Source organism: Desmodus rotundus, chromosome 12, assembly GCF_022682495.2.
Source record: "Desmodus rotundus isolate HL8 chromosome 12, HLdesRot8A.1, whole genome shotgun sequence".
Lineage (NCBI taxonomy): Eukaryota > Metazoa > Chordata > Mammalia > Chiroptera > Phyllostomidae > Desmodus > Desmodus rotundus.
This window is the reverse complement of record NC_071398.1, coordinates 19,358,180-19,379,097: the sequence shown is the minus strand read 5'-3', so window position 1 is coordinate 19,379,097 and position 20,918 is coordinate 19,358,180. Positions and strand designations below refer to the sequence as shown.

The following is a 20,918-nucleotide window of genomic DNA, read 5'->3' as shown; positions in this document are numbered from 1 at the left end:
TTTAAAACCATAGTAAAGGTGTTCACCCTTTTCTCACAGCTTGTAACAGAATGTGATCTAGCCAGCGATGCCAATGCAAGCCCCCTTGAGAAAGTGATGCTGAGTTGAGAGCTGAAGGATGAATAGGAATTAAATGGAGAGGGGAAATGAATATTCCGGCAGTGGGAGTAGCATGTGCGAAGGCCCTGTGGGGAGAGGGGGCAGGTCCGACCGGCGTGGGCACTGAGGACTGTTTGAGCAGAGCCATCTTTTCTGGAAGGCCTGGCTGAGTTCACTTGCGTGGCTTGCTAGGCCTGCTCTGGCCACTGGCCCATCCGTGGGCAGCACTTACTGACCTCTTTTACTGCAGGGGGTCCTACGCAGACTCCAGACAGGGTTAGGCTCAGGGGACTGCCTCCCTGGATGAAGCAGAGCAAATTTTTGTAGAAACTCTCCTTGCCCACCTCGGTGGGGTGGTAGGTGACTTCGAAAGAAACCTCCATGCCTGTAGTGATGTAGCCTTCTTCCGGTCTGATGGAGAAGTGAGGCTCGAATTTTCTGGCATCCCATTTAAACCTTTTCCGAGACAAAAGGAGACAGGGAAGGTAGTTTCCTAGTGTCTGAGCTTGTCCTCAATGCTGCCGAGAACAAGACACGAGGTTCATCCCCTCGTGGACTCCATGGGACTTGGGAGGAGAAAGGTTGCTTGGTAAAGCAGAGGCAGGCGGGGACAGGGTGAAGTCACTCCTGGGTAAGGTAACTCAGTTCCCTTTCTAAGCCGAGCAGAGGCAGGTGGGGACACAGGCCCCGGCCACTCTTGTGTACATTGACTTGGCTCCCTCTCAGAGCTGAGCAGGTGGCAAGTGGTGCATCTTATCTTACTACCCACCGTGACACATCAGGGCCCATACACATGAACATGCTGTATACACATGTGTACTCAAGGTCATATCGGAAGTGGCCAAGCTAGGACTGAAACCCTCCCCAAACTGTGGCCTTAACCACTCCCTGCACTGCCTCTTAGGTCAAATCCAGGAGGGTAGAGACGATTTCTTCATGCGGGAGTTGTATTTGCTCTTGGTGGCATTGGGATCCGATGGCCCTGTGTGGTCATCCCTCTGTGGTTGGGCATTGGTCCAGGCAGGAGACAGGGTGGACGGTGCAGACCAATGTATGTCCATTGCCAGGCCTGCCACACTGCACCCTAAGGGCGCTTCACACTGAGTCTGTGTGAAGGGTGCCCCTGCAGGTGTGTGGTGCACAGCCTGTACAACTTTGGTGGCATGACTGGGGTGGGCACCTGCTAGCAAGTGGGAAGGGCCTGGAAAGGCAAGCGGCCACGAGTACACCTGGGTTCCAATCCCATCTTTCTCACTCCCTGGCTGTGTAACCCCAGGCAAGCAGCGTGACCTCCTTGGGCCTCAAATTCATCTGCGAAAAGGGGACAATACAGTACTGACCTTAGAGGGTTCTGGGGTAATCAAATGGGATCTTCTATGTAAGAATGCTCAGCTTTGCACCTGTGCGTGGTTAAGTTCTTGCTAAATGCAGGATTTTGGGAAAGTTACCTGGTCTTTTTGTACCTCAGTTATCTCGTCTGTGAAATGGATCAGTGGAATTGTTGGTATTAGAGGAGAGGAGCCACATAAAGGGCGTATAACAGGCACCAAGCGAAATTCTCTGTCATCTCAGTTTTAGTAAAGGTGGGGGCAGGGTCACCCTGGACTGGCCACTGCTGTCACGTTTTGAGGGAAGGAAGGAGATGTGAAAGGGAGGGGGGAAGAGATCAAAAGTGGCCGCACTTGTGAAACGAATGTCTAATCTGATCCTGCACTCGTCCCAGCTCCCTGCCCCAGCTCCTACCTGGCACCCATGTCGCCCGTGTTCAACATGAGGATGCGACGCGTAGCTTTCGTCTGAAACACAACTGGCCCAAAGGGAATGTGCTGCTGGTCCAGGGAGATCTCCAGAGCCTGGCAGCAGCCGCTGAGGAGAAAGAGGGGGCGCAGGAGCCCCATGCTTTCCATGAACACTTCCTCGGAGAAGGGAGGGACCCGCTTCCTCGGGGCAAAGATGACTTCCAGCTTACAGACTTCTTTGGGCTTCAGGGTGATGTTGTGGAACGGAATCAAGGTGATGACCTGGGCAAGACGACAGCGAGACTCAGCTGAGGAGGACGGGGCTCTGCGGCCTCCTTTCCGGGAGGTCTGGCCTCTGTTCCGGGAGGTCTCGCTGCTGGGCTGCAGCAGCCCAGGGGGCAGATCTCTCTCCTGCTGTCTCTTACCAGTTGTGTCATCTTTGACAAGCTACTGAACTGACTCAGATCAGCTGTATAAAATGTGTCGCATAGGATGGGCATTCGACAAACATTAATTCTCCTTCCAACCTCTTGCCAATAACCCCTACTCTCTGGTGGAGGAAATAAAAACCCTCAGTGCTGGGGTTTTGAGGAGCTCTCCCCGGGTCCCTATTCACACTTTGGGTGTGCTGGTTACAGTGCAGATCCCTGGGTCCCGCCCCAGGCCGACTAGGTCAGTGTCCTTGGAGGAGCTTGGAATCTGCGTTTTCAAAGTGCTCCGGGGGACCCGTGTGTTCTAAAGGTGGAGAACCACTGTTTGAATCTGTATGGTCTTCTCTTCCCGCTTTGTCCTGGTAAAGGCAAATCAAAATCAGCTTTAAAGAAGCCAAACCCCTTTTCAGCCTTGAGCTCCCTTTGGTACAGAGTTCTGAGCAGTGGCCAGAAACTGGGCTGAGGCAGCAGGGGGTGAGATAATGGGCTGAGAGGTGCAATGGCAGAGATGCTGGAGATTTCTCATAACCCAGTGATGTTGCGAGGGGGTGAGGGTGTCAGCACAGGTCACCCCGGCAGCTTGCGCCGAGTCTGATCGAAGAAGCAGATGGGCATGGCCAGACTGTTAGGCGCCCTGACCCACTGGGACTGCGGACTCTCATTTGGATTAATGAGGAATGGGAAGCAACAAGTGTGTCCGCTTTCTCCGAATGGCAACGCGAGCAACAGGGGGTCCTGGGCTGAGGTACCCACCAGGTCTCTTGACTTGGCTGGCCTTCCACAGCCGAGTTTTCTGTGTCCTGCCCTTCCAGATGGTCCACAGTGTTCCTGTCACACTGAATCACATATGGCTCTCCAAAAGCACTGACTCTTTCCTGGCTGTATACCTGGGCCTGCCAGAAACACGGTCCCCAGTCTGTGTGCCTTGGGAGTGCCTCCTTGGCCCGTGACACTCAGCGCAGACCTCTCTGCACCGTGAGGCCTTCCGTGGCCCCGGACCCTCCTTTGAGCAGCTCCCTCCTGATCCTAGGGACGTAATTAGGCTTCGATGAGGTCACAAGAGACAGACCCTCATGATGGGAGTGGAGACCCCAGACAGCTCAATCTCGCTCGCTCTCTGCTGTGTGCACACCCAGCAAGAAGGTGGCCATCTCCAAGGCAGGGGGAGCCCCGTCACCAGAAACAGACCGGGCTGGCACCCTGATCTCAGACTGCCAGCTTCCAGAACTGTGAGAAAACAAAGGCCTGCTGTTCAAGCCACCCAGTCTATGGTATTTTGTTAAGGCAGCCCAAGCTGACTAAGACACATCTTTACATTTTTAGCACCTAGCACCTGTTTACTGAGTAAACGTAAGAATGAATTGACTGAGGGGATGGATAAGTTCACCCTCGGAATGATGCACATTCGGCCTGTTTACAGGGGCCACCCGAATGCTGCTGCCTGTGAGATGGGAGCAGGCGGCTGGGCCTGGTGGCTTCTCTGTCCAGGGAGCAAGCGTGTGTCTTTCATACAGCTGATGGGAGTGAAAAGGGGGCAGATTGGCGATGTGCATTGAAACATACTCTTCTTCTTGATCCAACAAGCCCTCTTCTAGGAAACTGTCTTGAGCAGAGAGCCGAGGACGCACACAAAGCTCCAGTCACATCGCTTTACATTGTTGGTTGTGATATAAAACATTAGAGCCACCTGAAATGAGCAGAAACAGACACCCGGCCTACCTCTGCAGTGGGGGTGGAAACGAACACGTGGCACTGAAGGACATGGAAAATGTTTACGCTCTATTGCTCGGTGATTTCAAAACAGTATGAACACTGTCATTTCATTTTTGTAAAAAAAAATGTGTAGGGAAAAAACTGGAAAGATAGGCACCAAAATGTTAAGTGATTATTTCTGGGTAAGAGAGTTTGGGCAAAACTGTTTTCCTTTGTGATTTTCCATAGTTTTCAAATGTTCTACATGGAGGATCCGTGTATATTCACTAGCACTCACTGACTCCCATCATCAAGTCCAGCTCTCTCTCTGTTTCGCTCTGTTGCTCTTTAGAGGAATGTGGCCTCTCTGAGCCCTGGTTTCCTTATCCGTAAAATGAGAGTAATAAAAGCAGGAACACTGGACTGTTTCTGTGGAGACGAACACAGGTGGTGTGTGGAAAGCCGTTCGAGTGTTGGCACATTGCAGGGGCAGGGGACCCATGAGCTGTCAGTGTTGCTACCAAGGTCATTTATGTCCCCAGGAAGCACGAAGAGGCCCCTGGGAGCCCGAGCACCAACCTTAGGTTCCTGGAGTTCTGGAATTGAGAACAGGACTGACTGGCTAAACGTGAGCTGGGCTTGGCTGTTGTTCATGATGGAAACTGTTTTTTTCACAACCTGCCCTGGCAGGACAGCTCCTAACTTCACGATCCTATTGGCTGGATCTAGGACTAAAATCTGTGGGACAAGAAAGACAGCAGGGAGGGAGGGTTTGTCAGTGAATGAGAAAAATAAACATCACACGCCTATCCTGGTGAGCCTTGGGAGGTCCCTCTCTTTCGGTGCCCCACACTCTTCACATTAGATGTGCATTCACTCACTCACTAAACATGTTTGTGCGTAAAATGCCCACTCAACAACAATTACATAACTACAGCCAGGTAAGAGATGTGAAGGAAAAGCTCCGGGTACCTGAGAGCACATTGGAGGGGGCTGAGATAGACTGGGGTTCTAGGGACCCCCCAAGGCCCCAAGGCATGCTTACACTGAGAGTTAAAGGAAGGGTAGGGTCTAATCAGCGTGAGTCAGGGTGGGTGTTTGGTTGGAGAGTATCTCCGGGGGGAGCAGGGCCCTGAGCTGTAAGGAGTGGCTCAGTCCCAGCCTGTGGCTGGGAGCCCAGGGAGATCTGAGAAGGGTGGGAAGCCAGGGAAGCACGGAGTGACCCAATCGAGTATGTATTTTGTGAGAGACCTTGGCTCGGTCCTCTGTGCAGATGGACTGGAAGAGGGCGTGAGAGAAAGCCTTGAGGTGTGAGAGAGGACAGCGACTTGAACTAGACTGGTGGCAGTGGAGGTGGAAAGGTAAATAAATACATTTCAAAGTCCTCATCTAAAGCACTGGACACAATGTCGGCCTGGATCAGATGAAGGCCAGGCTGGGCCTTGCCCTCCAGGAAGGCACTGACCCACAATGAGCAGCACCCACTGGTCACTGTCATTTAATCAGTCACTGAACTGCACTCTCTCCCTCCAACTATAGCCAGTCCACATGTTTCCATTTTGTCTAAAGGGTGAGTCTTCAGCACTAGCCTGTGAGCTCTTAGGAGTCAGGAACTGACTTTCCCAAAGTACCTAATACGTAATGGGTGTTGAATGAGTGAAAGAATGAACAAATGAATGAATCAATGACATCATAAGGGACCCTGGCACTGACTTGCGCACAGACACACCAGGTGGCATTGTTCTGTTGCTCCTTTGGCTTGAGGGGAAGGTAGCCAGGAATACACCCCTCCCATTTTTTCTTGGTGCTGAAGTGTCCCATGCATTCCTGAGAAACTTGGAAGATCTCCAGTCTTCCAGAACACCCATTAAGTGCAAATACTCCCACCAGACAGACACTTAAATGTTTGCCAGACACTGGGAAGACAGGGACCAGTGGGAGGACTGCACCCTTCCCTTTCCATTAGGAGCACCTGGTAAGAAGGAGCGCCTCAGTGAAATCTGATCCTGGGACCCGTGGCTGGAGAACGTTAATCACCGTGGTGTTAAGGAAAGATGTTCCATGACTGAGACATATCTGCATACATTGCTTACAACAAGTCTTGCCTGTTAGACCCGAAAATTAAACATGCCCTCATGTGGGAGAAAAAGGACATGCTTGGGATCCTCGATCTGGGAGTCTCAAACTTCCCAAGAAAAAGAATGTTTTTCACTGCCTGTGCTTACTGCCTACATCCTTTGCTATAGTGAAGTTGGGTGTTGAGTAAGATCTATGATTCACTTGAGTCTGATCTGACAATTCACCCCTCAGATGGGACTGCTGACCTCTGGCAGAGCAGCTAACGGGCAGGAGATGTGGAGAGGGGAGGCCGGGTGTGGGCTCAGCTGGGCCAGTGTGGCTGGGAAGGGTAAGGAGGAGGGTGCCCGCCCAAAGACCTCTGGAACTCCTCTTACCTTCATTTCGGTGCCTTTCCCTTTGATTTCTACCACTTGTTGCGAGAGCCCGTTGATTTCAAAGGGGATGAGTTCTCGATAACTGATGCTTTCTCGAGGATAAAAGGTGATTGGAATCTCTATTGTCTTTCCTGGCTTTATCACATCAACACGGAAGTTCACCTCAAGGTAGGTGGTGTTGGTGTACAAACAGTCTATGCTGGGGAAATCAGGAGGAGGGTGCGTAAGCTCCGAGAAGGCTGACCCAGAGGCACTGATTCGGTCCCTCTATCGCTTGGAGCTTGGTCCTGATGGATTTCCTGCCCTGCAGTCCTACAGCCATGGAATTTAAGGGCTGAGAGCGACCCCAGCAACAATCCAGCCCACATTCTCTGGGGCAAAGTCAAGTCACTTACCTCAAATCACACCCTGAGATCCTGGCAGAACCAGGTCTCAAGCTCAAAGCCCCATGGCCCTTTGCCCAGTGCTCTTCTCACTCCAGTCATCCTGTTCCTGGATAATGCAGTTCGTGCTTTGTGCCTTTCATAAGAAGGAAGTGCTTCCTGAAGTAACTGGGCGGCAAAGGCAGTGGGGAGGAGTACGTGGTCTCGGGTCAGACACCCAGGGTCTGGATCCAGGCTCTACCACTAACTAGCCATGTGACCTCAGAGAAGCTACTCAGCCCATTTGGGCCGCGGTTTCCGAACCTGTAAAATGGGGTAGTGGTAGCTACCTCATAAGGTGGTTGTGAGGATTACACGGATAAAGTGACTAAAGCAGTCACTAAACAGTCCACAGAGGAACATGCCATAAGGGCGAGCTGCTATTATGCCGACTGATCACTCAGCTACACGGCATCGTCAAAGATCACGCCCACCCTACTCCACCTGTGGGTAGGAAGGCACCTAGACCTTTCTTTCCATCACAACGTCTCCTTGTCCACCTTACGGTGCTTAGAGAAGTACAGCCAGGCCAGTAAATAGAGCTTCATGCCGTGAACAGAGTAAGGCTCATTAAATTAAATCATGCAGGAAGGAGTGCAAGGAGAAATGATGTTTAACTAGTGACACTCTGTAACTTAATATTCAGGAAAACCACCGCCGCCGCCGCTGCAACAGCATATACTAATTGAGCATTTCTTGTGTTCCAGGCACTGGTCTAAGTACTATCTCTAGATGGACTAACTTTATCCTCCTAATAGCCCTACAGGGGAAGTACTATTATTATCTCCCACTCAAGGCCATGAGACAGAGGCACAAATTGTTTAAAATATTTGCCCAAAGCCACATAGCTAGGGAAGAGCTCAGATTGGAACCTCGACCCATGCTACTCAATGTGGCTGTTTATTTTTTATTCCTATTTTTTAAAGATTTTATTTATTTTGAGAGAGAGGGGAAGGGAAGGAGGAAGACAGGGAGAGAAACATCAATGTGTGGTTGCCTCTTGTGCACCCCCTACTGGGGACCTGGCCCACAACCCAGGCATGTGCCCTGAATGGGAATCAAACCGGCGACCCTTGGCTTTACAGTCTGGTGTTCAATCCACTGAGCTGCACCAGCCAGGGCTGTGGTTGTTTAAATTTAAATTAAAATTAATTACAATAAAAATGCAGTCCCCAGGTTTCACTAGCCACATTTCAAGTGCTCCGTAGCCACATGTAGCTCAGGCTGCCACATTGGACAGGGCAGATCTAGAACGTCTTCGTCATCAAAGGAAGTCCTATGGCATGGAACTCATCAGGAGAGCTTTGGGTACACACAGGTCCCTCGGCCAGCTTCTGGAGATTCTGTTTTGTTTGGTCTTTAACAGGGCCCAGAAACCTGGACTGGAACATTCTACACAGGATGGTGCAGAGTGGATCTCAATCAGAAGACTTAGGCTCAGTAGAGATCTACTATTGTCTATGAGATCACTGACCTGAGAAATTCACTTTTTAACTCTCTTAGCTTCAGTTTCCACGTCTGTTGCATGGGGAAAATAAATGGAAGCCATCTAGCCTGTCATCAAGTCATTTGGCATTGCCTTCCTCACTCCAGGAAGAGGCTTTTCAGCAGGGAAGCTCATGGCTATCCAAGTATGAGTATTAGTGGTGGGGAAAGGAGACTCTGGATTCGTGGCCACCTGTGTTTGACTCACTCCCATAACATTTCTTTTCCGGTCATGGCCGGACCTCACGGGGTGGAAGCTGTAGGTCCCAGAAGGAGCTGCAGGATCATCCTCTGGAGGCTCTGGGAAGTCTGCTTACCTCATAGCCGTTTCCTCCTTGTTGGTGATGGCCAGGGTCTGTTTGTATGGGGGCATCCCGGCTTGGTAGATGAAGCAGGTCCCAAAGTTGTGGCTGGTGAAGGAGAAATGGACAGCAGGGCTCACGGCACAGCCTGAGATGCTGCACATAAATGTTGGACCGTGGCTTATCTGCGGGGAGGAAGGGCAGGTGGAGCGTGATTAGGAGAAGTGGGAGGAAAGGGCCCTTCAGTCCTCAGGTGAAGGAGGGGGGGACAGTCGGGTGTTTTCAAAAAATACAGGTCCCAGGGCTCCATCTGCAGAGATTCTGACTCATTGGTTAGAAGTCTGTTCCTTTAAGAAAAGCAAGGCGGGCCACTCTGCAGTCAGGCCCTACACTGGCCCTTGCTTTGCTCCTGAAGTGATGCTTTATCTTGAACGCAGAGGCGTGCGACAGGCCAGCATTTAACTCCCAAGGCGTCCTCATCTGCAGAATTCAGATTGGATGGCAACGTGCCCAGGCGAAAATACTTGATTTCCCATTTTCAAGACATGTTAAAACTTAAATAAATTGAGGTAACATGACATAACAGCATTATATAAACTCCCGGTACACAACTTTAGGACATCTGTGCATTCTATTGTGTGTTTCCCACCTGGAGTTTAGTCTCCTTCCGTCACCTTGTATTTGACCCCCTTCCCTTCTGGTAACCACCACTCTGTTGTTTGTGTCTGTAGTGCTGTTTTTGTTTGTTGTGTTTGTTCATTCGCTGCTTTTTGTTTTGGACCCCACATATGAGTGAAATCATACGGCACCTCAGTGTTCTTCAGTGGGTGACTGGATAAAGAAGAGGTGGCACACCGACACAGCGGACTACTACTCGGCCACAAATAGATGAAATACTGCCATTTGCAACAACATGGATGGAGCGGGAGTGTGTTAGGCTCCGTGAAGTCAGCCAGGTGGAAAAGGACAAGAACTACATGATTTCCCATTCTCCTTGCCCCTAAGGGTGGTCATCAGGGTGTAAACAAAAGGTGTCCTATTTTGAATAAAGAGTCAAGGTTTTGCTGGGAAAGTGTTTTGCCTTCAGGTCTTCCCCTTATTTCCTTCCACTCTGGAATGCGGACACAGGTAGGGCTGCAGGAGGGACTGTCGTCTGGTGACCAGGAGGTCAAAGGCCAATATAGCAAGGGGGAGAGGGTTAACTGCAGGAGTTGTGAAAGAGTTGATTTTGATAGATTGTGCCGGTGTTCTCAGTGCTGTAGAAGAGCAGCTTTTCAGAGGTCCCTCTCTGCCGTCCCTGCTGACATCGCAACTCCTTGGTTTTTCACTCAATAACTTATCTTGGAAAATGTATATATTCTTTCTCTCGCTCGCTCTCCACCTCCCATCTATCTCCCTTAATTTAATGGCTGCGTGATATACCAGTGCACAGACACTCAACTGCTTTTCAGTTCACACTTACTGCGCACCTCGGTTGTTACCATTAACAGAGGCTAGGGGACTGCCTCGCACGCACCCACACTCCAGGGTGGGGAAGACCAGAAACACCCAGGGGAAGTAATCCTCCAAGGCAGAATGCTGTGAGCGCTTTCAGTGCCCGGCAATGTTAGACGGTCTCACCTTGATTCTGAGTTCCAGGCCCTTCAGGACACATTTCTTGAAAGGTTGGAAAGACAGGAAGGCAGGGGCACTCTGCCCCACGTCCACTCTGCCATCAGTGGGTGAAAATTCCAAGTACTGCAGCAGGGCTTTGGGGCCAGATAGCTCTGCCTGGAAGTTGAAGTTGAACTTCCCAGTGTTGATGAAGGTGAATTCACACTGGACACATTCATTCAGCTCCACCTGAGAGAGAACAGAGTGGTATGTTGAGTGAATGCAAACCATGGCTCACTCCTCTGGGGTAAGGGTATGTTACAATTTGGGGGGAAATGTCTTTTGAGAAATAGGAATGGAAGATGATGTGAGTGAGTTGAGGACAATTAAATTGTGGCCAGGTACTACAGCAAGACCTACCAAGTGTTGGGGCCCCCTCAAACTGGAAGAGTAAGACGGCAATTTAATTTTTAGACCTCCCTTGGTAGCCGAGTGTCCTTCCTGTATGTTTAATACAAGCATTCTTCCCTTTCCCTACCATTTCTCCACCCCAGGAAAAGTAAAATAAGAAAAGTGTTCACATCAAAACCATACACCGTCTGGGGAAGGAGCGGCTCCTGGTATATTTCTGTTCTCCTGATCTCCCTGGCATTTCAAACAGAGAGATTCCGCTACTGTTCACTGGTACTACCTGCCTTTCCCAGCCAGTGTCAAAACCAAGAGAAAGCAAGGCCCTCTCACGCCTTTACCTCATAGAAGTTGACAACCGTAGTCTGATTGGGAGTCAGGAGAGTGACTGAACCAGTCCTGTCTTTGCACTTGACCTCTGCATTCATAGTGTAGCCCTCAGCCTTGACATTTAAGGTCAAAGGGTGGGCTTTATTTTTCACATTGCAGATCAAATTAAAGTTCACATCTCCTTCCTGCTTTGGTGTGAAGAAAATATCAATCGGTAACCTGGTTGGGGAAGAAGACAGCAGATTAGCCGACTAGGCCACCTGCTAAGATCTGCTAAAGAATATGAGCCCCATGGGTTACCTGGTACACTATGAGTAAAAGGCATTGTAACTCCGAATTATGATGAATTTGGAAGGTTTTCCAGGCAAGGCAGGACATTGCTTTGTGGATTCACAGATGTAGTAGATGATGAGGAAAAGAACATGTATAAGGAAAATATTGACAACAAGGGCTTAAAATTCCCACTGCTCCACAATTCATCAGGGAAGTGAACAGCAGGGAAGAGCAGGACAGAGTGGAAATGCTAGCACCTAAATTGCAGAATTGGAAGACTGTACTGCAGATGGGGCCCTCTAAGGGAAACTGATTCTCTTGGCTGGCAGGCCTGGGAACCTGCCGTGTTGGGAGGGTGAAGCCCTGGGCGCCTTCCTATTTCCTTACCTGGACAGCGGTGAGAGCCAGCCTTCCATGGGAGAGATGACCAGGCTGTCACTGAAACCTTCGGAATATCGGGAGTTGTCCTGGAAGGTAAAACTGAACCCCTGCTCCTCCCTGTTGATGATGTGCACAGTCTCCCTGGCTTCTCGGCCTGAGGAGGGAACACCAGCCCTCAGGCGAGGCCTCAGGCCTGCTCCCCAAGCATCTCAGCAGATGCTGCTCTGCTGCTTCTCTTCCCTCTTCCACGCTCCTTGGCCTTGGACTACCTCTCTTCCTTTAGCTCTACACATGAGCCTCCTCCCCTGGAGGGGTTCCAGCTCTCACTCTGGAACTCGACTCCACCCAGTGCCTGCTCCTGCTAGGTGGCTCCTCTGCCTCAGTCACAGCTCTCCTGGGATTCAGGTGACACTGTTTTTTTCCCCCCTCCTTGTTTCTTCAGACCCAATGCCTTCCTGCCTGTGTTAACGGTGTCTTCCCCTTCCCTGGCAGGCAGGCATCTTAGTTCTGCTCATATCTTTGTAAAGCACCCCTGCATGGAGCTCTTCAGATCAGACCTCGGGTGCGCCCTAAGCGCCCTGACAGCGCTCTGGTTAGCCCATCTGCTGGCGTTAGTGTGCTTTTTCTTACTTTCCCGGCCTGTCGTAGAGCATTTATTTTTCCATGTGAACTTTCGAGCCATTGTATCCAGTTGTCTCCCTGCCCGTGCAACCCTCTGGGATTAAGGTTACCAGATTCAGCAAATAATTTTTTAGGATAAGTATGTCCCAAATCTTGTGTGGGGCATACTTATGCTGACATACTAAATTTTATTTGCTGTTATCTGAAATTCAAATTTAACTATGTGTCTGTATTTTTCCTGGCCACTGTAGCTGGAATTTTAATGGAAACTTGATTAAATTTGCATTTACTTTTGGCAGAATTGACAACTATTCAGATTTTGTTTGGGGACATTTTATATAAGATTTTATGGTTTTCTTCATATAGCTCCTGTGCTTTTCTTGTTATGCTGACCCTTGAATATTGTATAGGTTTTGTCAATACTAAAGAGAATTTTTGTTTCTGTTTCTAGGAGCTCAGTGCTGAAAGAAAGAGAAACTATGGGTTTTTGCATACTTGTCTTGCATCCAGCCGCTTACGAAATTATCCTGTTGATTTAGTATTTGTTTTGCTTTTCTTCTAGAGCCTCCCAAAGTTCTCTATGTCTGAAGTAATCAGCCACAGCAAAACGGGATGGTTTTGTCTCTTTTCCCCCCACTGTTTATGCCAATTATTTTTCTTGTTTTATTGTATTTGCTAAAGTCACTAAGGGAGTGTTCAGTAATAATGGCAATAATGAGCAGCCTTGCCTAATTCCTGATGGGAATTGATGTGGTTTTAGTGGTTTACTATGAGATAACATTTGCCTCTTGATTTTGGCTAACATTCTTTATTCAAGTGTTTTCCTCTCGTCCTGTTTTCCTATTAGAGTTTTTGTTCAGAATTTTAGCAATGCCTTTCAGCTTGTATTAATATGATCACGTGGTGGTTCTTCTTTAAACTGTTAATGTAGTGATTATATCAAAATGCATGACCCTTGCCTTCCAAGATTAAATTCTGTTTGTCTTGCTGTTGTTATTCTTATGATACATTACTCACTTATTTTTGAAAACCTAACTAAATATCATGATTTCCTCCTGCTTACTTATATGTGGCAGTATAAGGAGAGCATGGAAATGTCACACATCAAACTGTTAACACTGGTTTTCTCTGATGGAAAGGGAAGGATGAGATATGATGGGTGGGGAGAGGTTATGAAATTTTCCTTTATACAACGCTACATTGATTGGCTTATTACTTTCATAAATAAACAATTGAATTACTAAAAAGCCTTCTGGCTTTGGCTGTATTTTACACACACACAAATACACACACTTAACACATCCATGGGAGAGATTCCTAGGGTTATAAGGGACCTGGCAATCACTTCCATTATTTCTTTCAGGTCTCTGCTCAAATGTCATCTTCCCACTACCAACTAGCATCCTTTATTCTCTCTAACCTTATCAACATCTGACATGCTATATATGAGGTCTGTCTGGAAGGAGTTCAGCCACTGTTAATGTAACTGAGAATGATTTGCATGACATTGGTGTAACCTGGCAGCCAAAGAGAGTGGACTGGAATGCCGATGCGTGAACAATGATGACTTCACTGTACTAGTCAGTGGGGGCAATAGATGCTGTTGAGTGAGCATGTGCACTGTGTGGCCATCGCATTCAAAATGACTGAGCACATGAGGAGAGCATCAAATGTGCATCAGATTTTGCATTAACCTTGAACATTCTTCCCTGAAAACTTCGGATGATTCAGAAGTCTGCAGCTACGAGCAACTGGTGATTGGCAGCTTCATCATGACAACATGCCCACTCATGCATCATGTCTCATGAAGAGTTTTTTAGCAAAACCTCAAATCACCCAGGTGACTCAGGCCCCCTACAGCCCAGATTTGGCACCCTGAGATTTCTGGCTTTTCCCAAAACTAAAATCACCTTTAAAAGGAAAGAGGTTTCAGACTGTTGATGAGATTCGGGAAAATATGATGGGGCAGCTGATGGTAATTGGGAGAACTGTGTGAGGTCCCAAAGTGCCTACTTTGAAAGGGACGGAGGTGTCATTGTCCTATGTACAATGTTTCTTGTATCTTCTTCAATAAATGTCTCTATTTTTCATATTACATGGCTGGATACCTTCTGGACAGACCTCATATTTTGCTTTCTTATTTGTCGGTAGTCTGCTTCCTACTCCTAGAATATAACCATCACGAGGGTAGGGACTTTGGTTTTATCCATTGCATCCCCAGCTTACAGAAGAGTGCCTAGGCCCCACAAGGCTCGATAATATTGGTTGAACCAAATAACTGCATGAAAGGATGGCAGAGAAATCCTGTATACACACCAAGAAGCAAACAAGTACAGCCCATTGTCTGGGGCGCACACAAGGAGGATGGGGCTGCCATGAGGTGCTGCAAATGGAGATAGTCAGTCCAGGCCCTGAAGGAATCTTTCAGGTAGGATCTGTAACAAGGCTCCTAAACTTCCTTTGGTTATTAGTGTGTGGGTTTAGGAGATACTTTATGGAAATCAGATTGAGTGGCAAATATTTTGTGGCTTTGTGAACAGTGAGAGACGCCCTCAGACACGCTCCTGGAGGGTACCAGGAAAAGTCCCCACCCAAGTCTGCTCCTGGAGCTCATTGCTGGGTTGGTCCCACTTCCCTCCCCTATAGGTCACACAACTCCAAATGTAAACCGAGAGGCAGCCTTACCAATGAGGAGACAACTGAAGTTGAGGTGGGACTTGTCCAGACTGATGAGAGGGTCAGAGGCTTTGCCTACCAGCAGGAAGGGGACTGTGATGTTGTGTTCAGGGATTAAGAAAGTCCAGAATGCTTCCGTGATGTTCAGATGGAAAGGCGTGTACTGGAAGACAATCTATGAAGAGAGTTTGGAACAGAGTGGTAAGAGGCACTTCGGTATATTTACTCCACGGGCCCTTGGAGGCTTGTCAGCACTGGGGTTAGTTCTATGGCTGACGTGGCCAGGTCACCACTTCCTTTCCGCCCTCTCCGAAGGGCGTGTGCATCTGGTAACACCAGCCACACCAGGGTCTGCTTGCCCTGTTTGCCCACAGGCCTTTCTGAGGGGGTCTTCCCCATCACAGCCCCTGCTGGCTGGGCTGCCATATTTCCCACCAGGTCTTTGGATGGCATGTACAAATGGAGAGATTGAGAGAGAAGTTTGGAATTTGGACTTTTCCCAAAAAGTCTGGGAGACTCGGCAACCCTGGGCCCACTTGTGTCCAGAGAAACACCGGGGCCAGCCGGTCCAGTGCCCAGCATTCCCTGTCATGGTGCCCTCGGCCTGCTTCCTTCACTTATATGCCCTTCCTGAAGGCATCTGAATTTGTAAGTTCTGCTTCACAGACTTATTTCTGCCTCCAGGATTCTCTGCAGGACTTACAAGAAATGGGGCCTGCAGATCTATTTTGGCCAGTGAGTTCATGTTGCTTTAAGCCGGACCTGCTAACCTGGATGACTGTGGAAACAGTAGGATTAAGGTGTGGGGCGTGGCTCCAATTTTCTGTTCTGCCCTTGGACCTGACCGAGTGAAAACATATCTGTGTCCTTTCACTGCTGCCAGTCTCCTGGACAAAAATAACACTGTCCTATAGTGTCCAGGCAATGTTGGGTATCCAGCTCCCCTTTCCTGCTTTAATAACCTCAGTTTTTTAAACTCCAAATACTAGAAATCTGCTTCTCCATGGCCAAGCAGGAGAGCTTAGGCCTGTCTTGTTGATGACGACTACCTAACGTATATAGTTGTCATTCAAGAAATACCCACTGATGGATGCACCCTGAAGCTGTTCTCCCTCACTCTGTCTCCATGGCACACCTGCTGTGCAGAGAGGGTCGAGTGGCCCTCATTCATACACACACTCACCTCAGCTTTCTTTTCAGGGTGGATGAGGCCCTTCTCTGTAAGGCACGTGAAGGCTGGAGGGTTCTGGAGACTTTCGATTTCCTCGGAGATCCAACAGAAGGAGTAGGTGCTACTGGTTGGGTTGAGGATTGTAAAAGTCCTGGCCAAGCGGGAAGAATTGATAGCAGAGAGTGAGAGAGGGGATTGAGGATTAAGAGAGACTTTCTTAGCACCTGCCCTACCATGGTTCCCCTGTGTGGGAATCAGAACAGTTCCGGATACTTTGTCACTGTAGAAATGAAAACTACATCTCACATGGGGGTCCAACGTAGAGCTGGAGCTCTGGACTTTGGAGTAATAATGATGCCAAGGGCCCTTCTGTCCCTGTCATCCTCTGTGGTCAAGGTGGTGGTCAGGGATTATATTATCATGCCTTCTAAATTTCCCACAGTGTCAAAACTAAGGAGACAGGATTCACTTTCTTACTGTAGCAGCTCTCTCAAATCCAACCCCAGGATATTAAACCGACTTCTAGGAACCCATCTTGCTCGATTCTCTCAATTCTTCCTCTGAGTTCTTTAGAATAACTGACTGATATTAACTCAACTGATGCAAACTGCAGCAACTCACCGGAGATTCTTCCCTCCTATGCCCACACTGGCGAACTCAATCACCCGGGTGTTTGGATCCAGAATCCCACCACCAGGCCCCCGCAGATCTGGGTTCCGCCGGTGACCACTGATGTAATCTGAATCTTTCAGGTCAAAATGACAGACTGGCAAGAGGCTCCGCCCTTTTGCTGACACAACTGGGCCTTGTTCTCCAGGTGGCAGGTTGGGAATCCTGAGATGATAAGATTGTATGTATGTGTTTATTTAAGTTTTAATCAATTGTTGCTGTCTTAGTTGGTTGGAAATGAATATTACATCTATGAGAATGCGAACTCCGTGAGAACAGAGGCTGGGTCCATCTTTGTCAACAACACAACCTCAGTGCCTTGAACAGTACATGATACATAGTAGGTGTTCATTAATTAATGGTTGAATGGATGAATGAATAGGCTGAGTGTGAGGAGCCTGGATCCCGGTCCTTCCTGTGTGTCCAAGTATGGCCTCACGTTACTTCCTCCATCGGTGGTGAGAAAGTCTCCCTGCTGTAAAATGGGCATAGAGGCTTACCCTTTGGGCTCTCTCAAAGGCAGCTAGTGGGATATGAAAAGTGATGGAGAAATGCTAAAAAAGTGTCCTGAGCTCCTAGGATAAAGTGAACTGGATGTGAGCAGATTTCCTGCTCCAAGTTCAAGTTAAGGTGGTCCAGGTGCAGGAGGGTCCCTGGAGTGATTTTGGTCTCTCTAGGAAGCTCCTATGGCTCACAGAGGTCTCTGCCACACTCAGCCACGGTTCATGGAATTCCTCTGCAAGGTGGGTGCTCTCCATGGAGCTTTCCTGGGAGCGCGTGCCTCATCAGGGACTTTCATGGCCAGGGGTTATCGGATTGGCTTTTCTCTAACTGGGTCTGGTCCCCATCTCTTCCTTGCTTACTATGCACTAGGTCTACCACCTCCACCATCACTGCCACCTAGTGTTTGTTGTGCTTAATGTGTGCCAGGCACTGTTCTAAGCTTCACTGAAGTACCTCATTCAGTTTTAATGATAACTCTACAAGGTGTGTATTGTTATTTGCATTTTACAGTTAGTGAAACCGAGTATCAGTAAAGGTACAAGAAAGCCTTCCCAAGTTCATGCTTGCCCCAGGACTGGAACCCACCTGGCTGCCAACTGTTTTGTTGCCCAGTGGACTTTTGAACGTGGCCAGGAAGGGAGAGGTGGGTCAGAGGAAGAGTCTAGAGAGGGCTGATAAGCAGCAACACAAAAGACAAAAGTTTCCCTGTTCTCCAAAGGCTTTGAATCTTTCCAAAGTGAAATGTGGCAATTTGGGGCCCTGGAGGGGTCTCGGGTTGGAAAGAGTGTGGTAGTGGTGGGAGACAAGAGGGAGAGGAGCTGCAGAACTTGTTCTGGGGAGCATATCTCCTTACTGGCAGAAAAGAGTGCTCTCGAAGTCTCCAACCTCCAGTGGGGAGAATTTCACGTTGATCTTCTCAGTCTTCCCCACAGGCACAATGCCTGAGGTGGGCACCACAGAGAAGGACAGCGGAGGAGCTCCGTTCCCGTGGTCCATGGCGCTGTCCAGAGTACTGCCTGTGGGCAGTGTGACCTGGCTAAGCTGATCTTTTTGAGAGGAACCTGGGGGCAGATGGAGAGCCAGTGATATTCTGCATTTGCAGTGGGAGGACAGGGTGAAGGCAACCCACTCGCAGGTCCTTAGGGACCCTCTGTGCGGTCTGTGAGTTCACCTCCTCCAGCAGATATACTTAACTTTGGTCACTAGGGGTAAGGAACTGACTCAGTTCTCACAGGTGATTCGTGAAAAATACTGCCATTAATTCCATCAAGTTTTCAAAGATTCTCTTTTCTTTTGGCTCAAGGGAGTGCGTCAAGTAGATGTCTGTGGGTCTTTTGCCTCAGAAACGTTGGGCTGTGAACATCATTTTTGGAGAATCACCATTTCAAAGCAGGGGTTCACAATCTGGGGGCCCATGGATAAGGGCCCACTTTAAGGTCTGGGAATCTGCAAAACTGAGGCAGTAGTAATGGATACTTGCCTACTAAGTGCTGGGCCCCTTTATCAAGTGCTTCCCGTGAATCAGCTACAAATTGGGCATGGTATGTAATTTCCTGGGGAAACAGCTCATAGTTTTCATCATTTTCTCCAAGGGTCTGTAATGTCCTAGAAGGTTCAGATCTAAAAGAGAAGATTCCTTGGGATCTGAGAGGGGATGCTGGCCTCTTTGGGGGCCAGAGTCCAGGCTCCAGGAGGGCAGAGGTCAGCTGTTGTTTCTCAGGCCCATTTTGGCTCTGCAGACGTCAGGAGGCCTCTGCTTTGCTTCCTCATAGCTACTTGGGGGCCTATGGGAGCAGAGCTCACTTCCCCACGAATGAGGCTCTTACACTAATTGGGGACTCAGTTCAAACCCTTGGTTTTTACCTGTCATCGCACTTACCTTGGTTATCTGGCATTGCAAAGCTGACAGCCTTGGCTGTCTCTTCGGACGTCCAACTGAATTCCAGCTGCACATTTCCTGTATTAATCAGTTCCAACCTGCACACAGACCAGGGAACGGTCTGAGGAATGTGCTGCAAGTGATTTTTGTCCTGTCTGCACATCCATCATCTACACTGCCACTTTCGTCTTTAAGTCAACTCACTTTGTTTTAAAAATATTTCTTCAAAAGGCAAGTTTAAGCAATTTATCTGAAATTGGGCATTTGATGTACCAATTATATTTCCTTGCAAAACACACAATATACACATAACTCTTAAAAGCAAAAATATCCAAATGTTTGGCATTGAAAGTCCTCCGGCATACCATTGGCCTCTAGGCAGCGAACTCAGCATGTGTCGTGGTGGTCCTGAAAACTCCCCGTGAGAGAGGACACAAAAATCTACCCCACGTGACAGTGCCTTCCTGGGGTGCAAATTTCCTAGCCCCTCCCCCTTCTGAATCACTTCCCACCGCCAGAAACAACGTCCCTGTCCTCAGAAACCACCTGACCTCTTCCTGAGACGCTTTCACTGGCTGAGACACAGACTTGTCTCAAATTCGGAATTGGTGGAGCCTTTTCTTGCTTCAAGGTTCCCTGCTCTAGGCAGATAGAAGCTTCTTCTGGAATCACTGTTAAACTTGATCATAGACAGTGACAGCAGGAGAGCGAGGGCTTGATACAAGGAAGTGGTTGTGTGAGAGAAGGAAACCCGCCCTCCTGGCGTTAGGGGACTAGGAGAAGATGGGGGTTTGGAGGGCGTGTGTCTAGGGTGGGTGTGGAGATCAGATCTCCGTGATCCCATCCGGGCAGCCCACGCACACAGGTCTGAAGCCACGAGTGCTTTGACTTTAGGGGCTTATATTTATTGTGTGAATTTATGAGTAGTGGTCTCCATCCTAAAGGAAAAGTTTAAAAAGTGGAGAAGTCTTAGCGGCATAGAATAGTCTTCATGAAAAGAAGCCTTGGTTTAGGAAAAGGGCCAGATGGTAAGATTTTTTGGATTTGTGTGTGGTCGGTCTCTGCAGCAACTACTCACTCTGCCGTTCTGGTGTGAACACAGCCCCTGGCGACAGAGAAACGAACGGGCGTGGCTGTGTGCCAACAAGCCCGGCTCACCTAAACAGGTGGCTGGCTGGGTTTGGTCCACAGGCCATAGTTAGCCGATCCCTGCTTTGGTGTAATGGGCATCAGCAGATCCTATTTCTTTCCTTATGTCTTTGGGTTCTATAATAATTTGTAGAGGACACTTTAAATGCAACAAATGCAAAATGAGTTCAACATGTTGATCACTACTTTTTACAAAGTAGAAATGTCAGTGATTTACATATTTGTTTTTGAAATTCTTAAAGATTAGTCACAGGCTTTCTCTCTTTGTATATGGTGCTCTTTCTACCTAGAAGGTCCTTTTTTTCTCACTCCTTTTTTCACTTTTCTCACTGGGCTACCTCCTATTTGTTCTCTAAAATTCAGATGGGGCGCCACTTTGTCTGGGAAGCCCCCCCTGACACTCCGTCTCGCCCATATCTTGGCCTGCTTCAGGTACACTTCCTACCTCCACAGGACATCATGCTGCGCTGTCGGTTCACCTGTGTGCATCTATTCCACTACCCCCAACTCAAGACCATGAACTCTTGGAGAGCAGGACCCACAGCATCCTTGTTCCCTGCATCTGAGTGTGGGTGGAGAGTTAAAATAACCCTTTCTCCTTCTAAGGACAATTTTGACTTTGAATTAACTTTCTAGCTCAG

The 20,918-nt window shown here is 48.7% G+C and overlaps 1 protein-coding gene across 11 annotated transcripts in view; it reads right to left on the bottom strand.

Moving 5' to 3' along the window:
• The window catches only part of HYDIN (HYDIN axonemal central pair apparatus protein), a 338,541-nt gene that overhangs the window by 31,257 nt on the left and 286,366 nt on the right, over positions 1-20,918 (bottom strand). For 7 of the 11 annotated variants that reach the window (XR_008425734.1, XR_008425735.1, XM_053915141.1 and 4 more), the window contains 13 exons: positions 19,129-19,226; positions 18,103-18,310; positions 16,698-16,910; positions 16,089-16,227; positions 14,915-15,080; positions 11,615-11,762; positions 10,966-11,173; positions 10,244-10,465; positions 8,639-8,808; positions 6,415-6,613; positions 4,541-4,699; positions 1,843-2,120; positions 336-555 (listed from right to left, as the gene is read on the bottom strand). Coding sequence is in view for 8 of the 11 variants with exons in the window: in XM_053915141.1 (XP_053771116.1) it covers positions 336-555; positions 1,843-2,120; positions 4,541-4,699; positions 6,415-6,613; positions 8,639-8,808; positions 10,244-10,465; positions 10,966-11,173; positions 11,615-11,762; positions 14,915-15,080; positions 16,089-16,227; positions 16,698-16,910; positions 18,103-18,310; positions 19,129-19,226 (2,428 nt within the window). In the remaining 3 variants the exon portion in view is untranslated. Of the gene's footprint in view, positions 1-335; positions 556-1,842; positions 2,121-4,540; positions 4,700-6,414; positions 6,614-8,638; positions 8,809-10,243; positions 10,466-10,965; positions 11,174-11,254; positions 11,335-11,614; positions 11,763-14,914; positions 15,081-16,088; positions 16,228-16,697; positions 16,911-18,102; positions 18,311-19,128; positions 19,227-20,918 lie in introns of those variants that run through there. The other 4 variants (XM_053915145.1, XM_053915146.1, XM_053915147.1 and 1 more) reach the window with 4 other exon arrangements.